The following is a 12148-nucleotide window of genomic DNA, read 5'->3' as shown; positions in this document are numbered from 1 at the left end:
AATACGTCTTATTTTAATTTGTTTGTACAAAATAAAACTACAGTAATTATTTCAAATGTCATTCTTGAACTTCATTGCACCTGTTTAAACGATGTATGTGGTTCTGCGAATTTTGCTAAAAATTTGATAATCGTTTTAAACGACTTCAAATGCCGCAGTGATTCGTACAATCAGGTCTTGGTGTGTTTCCATTAGCGTTTCATAAAACAGAGACTTTCCATATCCCCTCAGAAAAAAATCTAAAGATGTTAAATTAGGTGACCTAGGAGGCCACGAAACTGGACCATCTCTGCCGATCTAATGTTGTCCGAACTGATGAAGTTAAAGAACAACATTTTGAATAAATTCTATAGTGATATTTGGTACAAACAAATTAAAATAAAACGTACTAAAACTCGGTAAAACAAATTTTTATACATAACCGTCTTAAAGCATTATAAGGCCGTAGCGCCTTAGGGAGACACTTGCGGATATGGGTTGTTATACTCAGATGTCTTGTAATGTTCCACTGAACAATCCCTAGAAGATTGAGCCAATAGTTCTGAAATAACCCGTATAGGGTTGTCCAAATTCAAGGCGTATCATTCGGATTTCGAAAACTATAAAAGGTACGAGATTGCTTAAATTAGGGTAGAGGTGCATAATTGAGTGTTCGAGAAGATGCCACTTCGAACTCGGAAAAATTCCGAATACTTCCGGAGATATCTAGAAAAATACACAATTTTGCTATATCATTTTTATTTTTTTTTTCTGGCTTTTTTGAGACCCCTTTTTGAGCACATTAATTTGCATTTATTTACCAAAAATAGAAATGTTTGAATTATTATCATTCCATTTTAAATAATTTAATTGGATCAGGAATTTAAATCATTTTTAATGTTTTTTATATCTGCAAATAGCGCTCTGAAGAAAATTGAGCAATTCTATTACAAACATAATAGATTTTTATCATATCACGCTTTTCAAATGATGAGAACATTTTATTTTACTTTAATAATAATTAATATCAATTTTATAATTTACTGAATAGATTTGATAGAACAACAATTTGACAATTGTTTACTTATTTAAAAATAGTAAAACGAACTCAATTTATGGCCACCTGCTTGTTCAGATATGAGTTTTTTTAATATTCATAAGTCCTATCTATAGTATTTGTTATATTATATAACAAATATTTAGGTTATTTATTTCATATATTAAAATTTATTCATTTTAAAAATTTTTTTATTGAAAACATCTAATGCGCGAGCAGAGGAAACTGCAACGAAGACAATCCTATGTTTAAAAAGATAAGTGGTAAAGTGATAGATACAAATATGCACTTGTTAAGAGGGTATTTTGATCATATCTACTACTTTTGTTGATTATTGTTATACGTCATTAGTCTTAAAAGGCCCAAAAAAGTAATAAGAGACAAAATAAAATTTCGGGTCCGCATTAAAAAAAAAATAAGTTGATGATGGTGGCTCAAAGACGAAATGTCAGATTTCAAATTTCAAAACGTTATTTTGTAGAGACGAAAAAGTAGTAACAATGAAGTGACATTTGTTTTGAAATATCTCTTCAAAAAAAGCAACGCAAAAATAAAAATGGTATAACAAAATGTTGTTTTTTTTCTGGGCATCTGCGGAAGTATTCGGAATTTTTTCAAGTTTGAAGTGGCATTTTTTTGGTTATTAAATTGTGCCACTTTGTCCAATTTAAGCGCCCTCTAATCTTTTATAGTTTTGGAGATCCCAATACTGCATCCCGAATTTGAACAACCCCATACAAACAAACAAACGTTATCCTTTTTCTTACTTCTTTTTTTTTTTATTTTGCAAAAACCTGCATTTTCTTATCATAATATAAACATCAAGTAGTTGACTGTTATCAGTGCACAAGTTTTCGTTTGCTATGGCTGTTTACTCTAATGCAAAATTAACCGGGATGCATTTCATGTATGGTCGTGCTAACTGCATTGCGACGTCTTTATGCTGAAGCTTATCCAAATCGCCGGATTCCTGCACATCGCATGTTTGGAAGAATTTACCAAGGGTTGCTTGATACCGTTTTGTTAAGCAAACAATTCTATTAATCCGGAAGATCAATGTCGGTATTTATTCCTAAAGCAGAAGAAGAAATCCTAACACAGATAAACCATAATCCGGGGATGAGCGTGAGGAGAATATCAGCCGCGGTAGGAATTAGTGCTCCTCTTGTTTGGAGAATCCTCCACGAACAGCTGTTTTATCCGTACCATGTAAAACGAGTACAAGCGTTAAATCCACTTGATCATCAAGAGTGTTTGGTTTCTTTGCCGCTGATTTCCACGCAATGATGTTGAAGACTTTCATTTTCTTGCCAGTAATCTTTTTACTGATGAAGACCGGTTCACACAAAATGCAGTTGTTAATTTTCACAATACGCATGTTTGAATTGAGTCGATGCTCTAATGGAATTTGGACATCAGACACGTTTTTCATTAAATATTTGGATTGTTATTGTAGTCGACAGGTTTTTAGGTTCAGTTATTTCACCAAATCTATTAACAAGCGCTGCTTTCTCAAATTTTCTGCAGAACACAATGGGTTATCGTTTAGACGATATTCCGTTAGACCAAAGGTAAAAAACGTTTTTCCAGCATAATGGTGCTTCGGCTCATTTTTCAATTTCCATTAGAGAGCATTTACACTAAACTTTTTCACGTAGATGGGTAGGGAGGAACAGATCCATATTATGGTCTGCAAGATCGTCTGATTTAAACTTTCTAGATTTCTTCCTTTGGGGATTTTTGAAAATATTGGTCTGTGGTACTCCTGTGAGCCGCCTCGATGAGCTACAGCTACAAATGAATAAAAAATGCCAACAAATCCGAGCCCATGAAGAGGTCAAGAAAGAATTCGAATATTCTTCAGGTAAAGGCGTCGTGCCTGCTTAGAAATGGAAGAAGGGCTCTTTAAACATCTTATGATATATATAACTTTATTTTTTGTTGTTGTTTGTTTGTTTGTACATAATAAATAAGTAAGAAATAATTCCAAATAAATGTTTCAAAAAAGAATAACCTTCCATATCTCCGAAACTGTTACTTTGCAGACCCATCTTTTTTTGTTTATTTTGGTTCATACTATTATCTATATTTTATATTATTTTTTAGCATCCTGTATAGGAGAACATTTTCAACGGTTTCTTATAATTTTGTCTTCGTTTAGATCTATTTTTATTTCAAAAAATATAGTTGAATGTTACGAATTGCTTTAGGTAATTGATCGCTGAACCGGATGATTATTTTTTCCCTAGTTCTTTTATATCTTAATTTAGATCGATAGATATTTTTACAAATTTTATAAAAACGGTGAAAGATGCGAAAATACTACTGAAACCAAAAAATTAAAGAATCGAAAAAGGAATTGAAATTTGGCATCAGAATTCGTACAGGGCGTGTCAAAAAAAGATGCAAAACATAAAATAGTACATAATCTAAAAAACATAACATCCTGTATATGTTTACCGACGATTTTAACATTTTCTTCTAGAGAGTTTTAAAGAAAATAAGGGTACAAAATTAAAAAAATTTAACTCGAGGCATATGTGACGAAAACATAAAATATAAGAAACAATTCAAACCTTCGCCACCCTATATTTCAAAAATAGCACATTTTTAACCACGGGTCTATTAACATTTTTTTGCAGACTACTATCGTCCCCTAAAATATTTTCATGATGATATGTTACACCCTGTATATCTCCTACATGTCCATACTATGTTTTTTTTAAAGTAACTCATGACAAATATTTTTCTTTTATGATTTAGGAATCATCACCTCGGGGGGCGGCTGCATGGTGGGTGAGCGTCTGAGAGGAAGCGGCGGGGGCTTGGAACTAGCACTCAATCCCCCCGCCCGTCCCTCCACTCACAAATCGAGCACCGAGAGTGTGAATCGAGTCCTCAAATCTGTGTCAAAGCAAAGTTTGCTAAGTAAGTAGAAAATAGGCCAAATGGTGGTGGCATGTTGTTATTTTTCAATTGGGCAGCGCGGATGTCTATTTTTTATCGAAATTATTATCAATCCTTTGAATTTGAACTCTTCTCTTTTATTTGGCCACCAGGTACACAGATTCCCCTGTTGCCTCTTCCATTCGGTTGTTTAACAAGCCATATTCTGCTTATTAATTATTTTAATATATCAATTTTTTCTCATAGATTTAGTGGGGTGCAAGCTCGGCATGTCGAAATGTGGTCCCTCAGAGCGAAGCAGTTTCCAGCAGGAGGGTTTCTTTTCAAGTTCACGTGACAGTTTACCGGCAGCCTACGTGAACAGGGCTGCCAATGTTAGTTCGGCTAGTGAATTAGATTTGTCTAGGAAACACAGAAGGTATCGCACCTTCTCTTGCCTTAATATTTTAAAAGTGAGATTTGGAAAAATTTTCTAGAAAAGACTTGCGGAGTAAGTTAAAATTGCCTACCAGTGTGACGTTGGCCAGCTCTGGCGAGGGACCACTCTTGGGGGCTTGGCGGACTGCCCCCGGCTCAACTGCCGGTACTAATCCCCCTTCCATCAACCATCTGAGCACCAGCAGCTGTAACGGCACCGAAAGGTAAATTTATGATACAAATGCATGGCTTAATGCGTACAAACAGAAGCTGGCAGCTCCAGAGGCAAATCCAGCGACAAATCTCTAAATTCGAGTCGTGCCCCCGATTGAATCCAGCCTGGAAGAATGGGTTTATCGGTCCCAAATGACGGCGGCGTCGACCGGCGGCGCTCATGCCTGCACGACGTCGCGACGCTTTATTGCATATTTCTCGCCGTATATGACGTTATTTACATGCGGTTCGCCTCTGGCGATACGTCGATATTCTCTGCGAAAGCAAAAGTAATTTTACTGTAACCAATAATAGCATAAAACCCTCGTTTTTTGTACGGTTATCTTATTGGTTTCCGTTATAGCTAAAAAGTAATCCCCTTTCAGGCAAAAGACAGTCACTCATCTTGCAGCCGCGAACGCCCGAGCAATATAAAATAGTTTTATCAAGACCAACAATTTGGCCAACTCGGCACAACTTTTAGTTGAGTTGGAGCCGTGTTTACTTCTTCTTTCGGAACTTCATCCCGCAGTTTCCTGCTGAATGTAAATTCGGCTATGACGGGTATTAAATTGCTTTTCGTCGAAATCTAATTTTGGTTAGTAAAATTTGTGCAATGTTTCGATTGCCATATCGTTCATAGCACCAAAGGTACGTTATTTAAATAATTCTAATGAAACTAATTTAGTGAATTTCTGTGATAGATAACATTTTCCAATTACGCAATGCGGCTCACGTGGAGGTATTACTTGCACAGGGTTGCCAACAAAGCCATGTATGGTACAAAATTTCGGAAACCTTAAGAGTTATTAAAGAAAAAAGTCTTTATTTTAGTGTTTTTTTAACGAACTAGGTGTAGCAATTTATCCACCTATTGGATGCATCTCAGGAAACGCGACAACTCTCAATTAAAATATAAATCTCTTATGGTTTTTGAGATATTGCACCATTGTCAGGCTTTTCAGCATCCTGGGTATTATTATTTCTTGTTTTTAACAGGTCTGTGGTATAAGTTAATGACACAATACTATTAACTTTTTACGACATCAATATCTGTGCAATTTGTCTTATTTCATAGATTAACATTTACCAATATTTACGCATCACCTTCTTTCTCGACTTTTTAGATATTCGGAAGTACAGACACACGCTGATTTCCAGATCATTTTGAATTGACAGTTTCACTTTTTTCTTGCTAGAAATGTGGTAAATTTTACAATTAGGGATAATTCACGTAATCCAAAATACATCTTTCCCCTCTATCAACACATTTACAAGAAAAAAGAAACATTAATAGATTAAACACAACGTGGCAATATTGCCGAAGAATTTGACTGACGTCACTGACAGTTCCATTACAGGGGGCTGTTTGGTTTGGCCATATTTCTGCTAAACAAATTCTTAACGCGATGTTGCCGTTTTTGTTTTAATTTGCAATTTTTGTAGTTATATCTAGTAATGCAGGTTGTTCCTAAATCCTGTTGCGCTTTAGGCTTAATAATTTATTAAAAATCGTCAAAACGATTAGTTTGGGTTTAGAATTAGTATTGTGTGCTATTAATTATTGTTATTGTCTGTTTTAAAGTCGCTACGGTTTCCGACGTGTGGACTCCTATCCAGGACGTCTTAGAGCAGGATCTACAGGGTGGTCATTCGTGTTCGACCCGGCGGGCAGGCTGTCCTACTATTGGTCGATGATAGTGTCCCTGGCCTGTCTCTACAACCTTTGGGTCATCATCTACCGATTTGCCTTTCGGGAAATCGACTGTAAGTGTCTTTCTCCTTTAAATTCGATTCGTAATTCTTTTAGGAGCGGATTAACGTTTAATATTCCATTAAGCTTTAAAACGTTTTCGCTCTGTGCCGTTAAGGCGGCCATTCCGGATTGGTTGATGGCCTTATAAGAAGGTCACACGCCCCATGCGGTTTTCCGAGGGGGGCGATTATTTTCTATTTACAGACGAAGGGAAATATCAAGGGTCACTTGCCGGGGCATAATCCGATTTAGCCCTCGTAAAGCTAATAGGGTGAAATTCCGTCTTTTGTTTCAGCGAGTACGATATTGGTGTGGTTTTGTTTGGACTATTTCGCCGATTTTCTGTACTTGATGGATATTTTGGTGCATTTTCGCACTGGATATCTGGAGGACGGGGTGTTGCAGACGGACGCGGTCAAACTGCGCCAGCACTACATGAACTCGACCACGTTCTACATCGACTGCCTGTGCCTGTTGCCGCTCGATTTTTTATATTTGTCTATAGGATTCAATTCGATTTTAAGGCTTTCGAGACTGGTAAGTTTGCCTCCCCCCAATGACTGATGGTCACATAAACGTAATCTCATTTTCAGATTAAATTGTACAGATTCTGGGCGTTCATGGACCGCACAGAGAGACACACGAACTATCCAAACTTCGTTCGATCTTCCTATCTGATTCATACGCTGCTGGTGGTATTCCATTGGAACGGCTGCGTGTTCCATTTAGTTTTAAAAAATGATGGTTTTGGGAGCAAAAACTGGGTTTACAGCGACTCCGCCTCAAGTGAAGGTAAAAGCATCTAAAGTTATTTGCATCTTTAAGTGTTTTGTTGCAGATACGGACCACGTGAAAGCCTACCTGCAAAGCTATTATTGGTGCACCCTGGCCCTCACCACCATCGGGGACCTGCCGCGACCGAGGAGCAAGCCGGAGTACCTTTTTGTGATATTTCAGGTAAGTAATGAGAGTGACGTAATTTAAACATGGCAAAGCGAGGGACTTAAATTGACCTCGCAGCCGGTCCGACACCGAGAATTGACAGTGTAAATTGGACTTGGCTCTAAAGCAATTTTCCCTGGAAATTTCAACGAAGCGCGTTAAACGTTAGAGAACTTATTTCAGCGCTCCGAATTTGTTGGTTTCTATGGATAAGTGTTGCCACTGGAGGATTTTAAATGGGAACTTGATTTAACCATTAATTTCAGCTTCTATTTGGGCTCCTGCTCTTCGCCAGCGTCATGGGTCACGTGGCCAACATCGTCACGTCGGTGTCTGCAGCTAGAAAGGAGTTTCAGGGTGAGTCGTTTTGTATCATTTTAACAGCAATCATTTCGCTATTTTGTTTTACACTGCGAACTCAGCAAAGACGTTACGCCATTTGGAAAACACGACACAAGTAGGAGCTACTTTACATCGAAAGAGATCGTTTCCCTTGCACGTTCTCTTGGGGAGGTGTGATGCGAATTTTTAGAGTTTTACGAAGAAAACTCTGCGGAAGATTGTAATTGTGCTATCGGCGGTTAGTAATCTGAGAATATTGGCTTGTAAATTGCATATAGAAGGTTGAGATCAAGAGAGAAGATTGCGAACACAAAAACTTAATTATTCAGAAGTAATCCTTCAGAAGTATTCTTCCTAACATCCTCTGAAGAAATTGAAATTTTCGGACTGATCCAAACTCGTATAACGTTCTTTATAAAGCCTCTGACAGTTCTTTACAATCATTTTTCTTTGTCTAACTTCAACTTGTACGTATGCGACTTTAACAAGATTATTGATCAGCGAAGCTCGATGGTGGAGTCATATTTTTAACCCATTACCAGCTGTAGTATAAGCCATTTCTCAAATTTGCAATTCAATTTTTAATGATAAATTGGCCTAAATTAACCTTTCGATACCGTTCTAGAAGTGTCCCCAAAAAGCCTTCTTTGATATGCAAATTTTTAATATTAGAATCTGCTGCGTTCTAGTCCGAAGCAACTTTGCAATTCAAATTTACATTAACTTTAACTAAACTTTTTTCAAACTTTTTTGATGGTGGGAGTTTTCTGATGCTCTTGTTCAAGTATCAATCTCTCAATTTAGTTCAGGTTAACAGGAAACTAACGTGATCTAACCTTTCTTTTTATAGAGGACTACACAGACATGTGAACTTGGTACAAGACGGTTATATTTGCCCACATAATGTAGCATTGGTATCCCTATGGATACCGATTGACTAAACTCCTTCCCTCTTTTCATTCGGTGATCCCTTCCGGAAGCGCCAAAAAGCATTACTTCAGAAGGGAGAGTGGTATTCAACTTTTGTCCTTGTCCATCTTGCTATTTGTCGTTAAATTTCTGCTCTTCTTCAGCCGACTTTTATGTATAAGGAACTTCTAATCCTCTTATATTTCTGATATATGGGTTTGATAACTCCAAGCCTTCATCCATCTAAGAATTTCGGATTTGAAAACTCCCGGCCTTTATCTGCCTAGTAATCCTAGATTGGAAATTCCCAACCTTAATCCATCTAGGAATCTTTGTTTGGAAACCCCCAACCTTTATCTATCTAAGAATTTTTTATTTGAAAATTCCCAGCCTTCATTCGCCTAGGATGTGCATTTTTGAATTCGTACCCTTCATCTAGCTCCTATGCCTCGTCCTTTCTCTTCCCCATCCTGTTCTCTCATCCTCTCGAAAGCTGCTTTCTTACAAAGTATGTCTCCTATCACCTTATTAACCGTATTCCATCTCTCCTCTGATGCTATCATAATTTGTGATACAACCCGCTCTCTGTGATCTTTCTACCATAAATTCTTTGATACGGCTATTCTCTCGCATCAGAATTCTTCACAGTAGAAAAAAGTGTGGGCGACTTCAACTTTGAGTGAACCTGAACCAACTTGAACTAACTTAAAAATTACTCCAAAGTTTTTGATTTGTTTCTCTGAAGATTTAGAACTAAAGATAAACTTCTCATTTCTATATCTCTATTTGATTGAAATTAAATTCTCATCGGGTTTTGAAACCCAAGTATGACGAAAGAAAGGCGTTTTTGCAATATGTTGACAATTCGTCGTTCGAAGGATATTTTGTAGATTTCAGGCGAAAATCTAGAAAGTTTTTGCTAAATTAAAATTTTTTTCTAGAAATGTTCCGTATCAGAAGATCGTCGATTCAAAATATCCAGGCATGTCGGAGATAATTTCTTATTTGATAAACGTTAACTTTCTTTTCCAGGGAATTTTCTGGGAGACATCTTACCAAGAAAGTAGAAAATCCTTGATTAATTAAAAATATCTTTGGACAAAAAAAATATCTCTTTAATCTTGACAGTCTTTCTTTAAATGGAATTTCCCTTAATTTTTCGATGCAAAAATGTAGAAAATTTTGGATAAACCAAAATCCAATGATTTCGAGTAACTCTATTTAATAACGATAGTCCGCCTTTCCAGTGAATGTTGTAGAATCGAAGCAAAAAAGATAGAAAAGAGTCGACAAACAAAGATGTTTCGTACTCAATAGATATTACATGTATTTTGGAAGTTCCAGGGAAATTTCTAGTAGATTTGAAAGCAAAAAAGTAGAAAATTGCATATAAATAATCTTTCTTTCTACGAAATTCTCTGGTTTAATTAAAAAGGGCAGAAAATGAACATTTATTTCTACTAGGCCAATTGTTGTTAAGTAGCATTCCATCAACTGACAAATTGAAAGTATAAGGCTATAACTCAAGCTTCCATTAAACCCAATAGTCGATGGTCCCGATAAATTGCCGGATTGAGGGCTCAATTTTGTTAAACACCTCAGGCAAATCAGTTTTATAGGGGATAAGTAAGCTAATAAAAACGGTTTGTTTGCTAATGCCGAACTTTGAAGGGTCTGAACTCTGTTTTGATAACAACGAGAAACCTGTTTTCATTTATTTGTCTTAGGGAAAACCGTTCTCTTCAGATTTATCGGTAATAAAGCTGTGGAAGTGAAAAATATCAGGATTTGGAGAAAATGTTGTTTATTTATCAAATTGATTTCCGTAATTGGTGGAAAATTAAAAATCGTGTTTGATAATTTTCTACTGTTTTTCGGAAATTTTGCATGTAGGTGACGTAGTGTAAATGAGATTTCCCTCGTAATCTACTTATACAGAGTATCCGTTTCTAGATGTCATGTTTGAAATTGGCATTTACATTTTCGGTAACCATCATGAACATTTTTTTTTGTTACTAGCGCCATTTTGAATTTTTAACGTTTTTTATTTCAGCTTTTGTTGTTTAAGTAAAGGAAAACGAGATATGTGGAAATTAATTCAACAACATAGCTACGCCAGTATCCAGAAAGACGACAAGCAGCTCAATATTATTTTCCCTTCGCTCATAAAAATAAAATTTTTCCAAGTTGGCCAGCACGTTCACCAGATCTTTCTCCATTAGATTATTATTTATGGGGAGCTGTAAAAGACCTCATTTATAAATCTGTATCCTCCGATATTAAAGAGCTGCGCAGCAAGATCATCACAAATTAGAGCATAGAAGAAGCATTGAGTTGCGCTTAGAATTAGAGAGTTATATATCATCAAAATCAGAAAAAATGGTTGACAGTTGAGATCCTCATGTTTGGAGCTGATAGACACCCAGTATAACAAAGAGAATGCATTTGTGGTTTAAACTGACCGTTAATAATCTAAAATAATTGGTGGCGACAAAAAATGCGGTTAACGATTACATACCATTGTGGCTGAAATACTGCATAATTATTTATAAGCCGGGTCATTACTCGACGCTGAAAATAGATACATTTTGATTATGGAATGATCAAGCTATTATCTATGAAAGTTTTCCTCCAGTCCGGGACTAAAATAATCCCATTGTCCTGTAGCCTTTACTCATCACTTTTAGGAAACTTTTCCGATATAACTCGATCCGCTCCACTTGCGAAGCTGCCTTTAAACAACTCCGAACTTGCCTCGAACTACGTCATTACCTTCGCCCTTAAAGTTTGTCTTGCTATTTTCGTTGCTCGTTTATTTGAGTTTTGTTTGTCTCGGAAAGTTCTACCTGTAATATGTTTTCGAAGGAAACTCGACAGTGTGTTCCAGAATGCAATTATTATTGCCTTAAACCCATTTGTGACATATTAAGAAGACTCATCAGCCTAGTTATTAAAAACTTCACTTCCTCACATCTGCGTATTTTCCATATAGTGTTTGCGCTCTGAAGACTGCTCTGTTAATAGAGTCCCCCGCTTCATGAAGCTTTAAAAACTGAAACTATATTGCTTCCTGAGGGCGAATTAAAGGAATTCGAAGTTGAGCAAAAAGGAAAATCATCCTCCGAAGCCGGTCGTGAATAATTCAGACGCCATTTGCCCCAGCTCGGTGCTCCTTTCTATACTTACCCGTTTCGGAAAGAAAAGGAAACCATTTAATAATGAATTAGCGATTAAAATTTTAGGTCTGTTTTCCGCTCTATTACACTGTACCAGATACTATTGCCCATGAGGTGTGTTAACATGCGGAAATCAGCTGATTGTGGAGTTGGACCATAACCGTGAAGGTTATGATAGGAATATCGTTAGCGGTGCACCCGCCATTCCTGAAATAGCCGCAGTGGGAGACGCGGGCCCCCCCGATCGATGGCCCCCGAGCTAAAAATAGTCCGACGCTGTCCTACATTCGGCGCCGCAACTGGGACGTCGGGAGAAAAATGACATTGAATTGGGAACGGTGCCGCATAGTGGGCCCCCCTCATTTGACTGCCAAATGTGCCGGTTATCGAGTGTATGTTAAATAAGGCGTTTCGAATTCAAATTTCCACAAATTTCAATTTAATTTTGAG

The 12148-nt window shown here is 36.9% G+C and overlaps 1 protein-coding gene across 3 annotated transcripts in view; it reads left to right on the top strand.

The window, feature by feature from the left end:
- LOC136417089 (cyclic nucleotide-gated channel rod photoreceptor subunit alpha) overlaps nt 1-12148 on the top strand; it is a 91208-nt gene that overhangs the window by 54565 nt on the left and 24495 nt on the right. For 2 of the 3 annotated variants that reach the window (XM_066402591.1, XM_066402589.1), the window contains exons 4-11: nt 3800-3964; nt 4190-4361; nt 4420-4584; nt 6159-6340; nt 6625-6866; nt 6923-7121; nt 7168-7286; nt 7538-7628. In XM_066402591.1, coding sequence (XP_066258688.1) covers nt 3800-3964; nt 4190-4361; nt 4420-4584; nt 6159-6340; nt 6625-6866; nt 6923-7121; nt 7168-7286; nt 7538-7628 — 1335 coding nt within the window. The remainder of the gene's footprint in view (nt 1-3799; nt 3965-4189; nt 4362-4419; nt 4585-6158; nt 6341-6624; nt 6867-6922; nt 7122-7167; nt 7287-7537; nt 7629-12148) is intronic. The other variant, XM_066402590.1, reaches the window with a different exon arrangement.

This window comes from Euwallacea similis, chromosome 26 (genome assembly GCF_039881205.1).
Source record: "Euwallacea similis isolate ESF13 chromosome 26, ESF131.1, whole genome shotgun sequence".
NCBI lineage: Eukaryota > Metazoa > Arthropoda > Insecta > Coleoptera > Curculionidae > Euwallacea > Euwallacea similis.
Note: the sequence above shows the minus strand (reverse complement) of the source record. Positions and strands in the feature narration are given on the sequence as shown.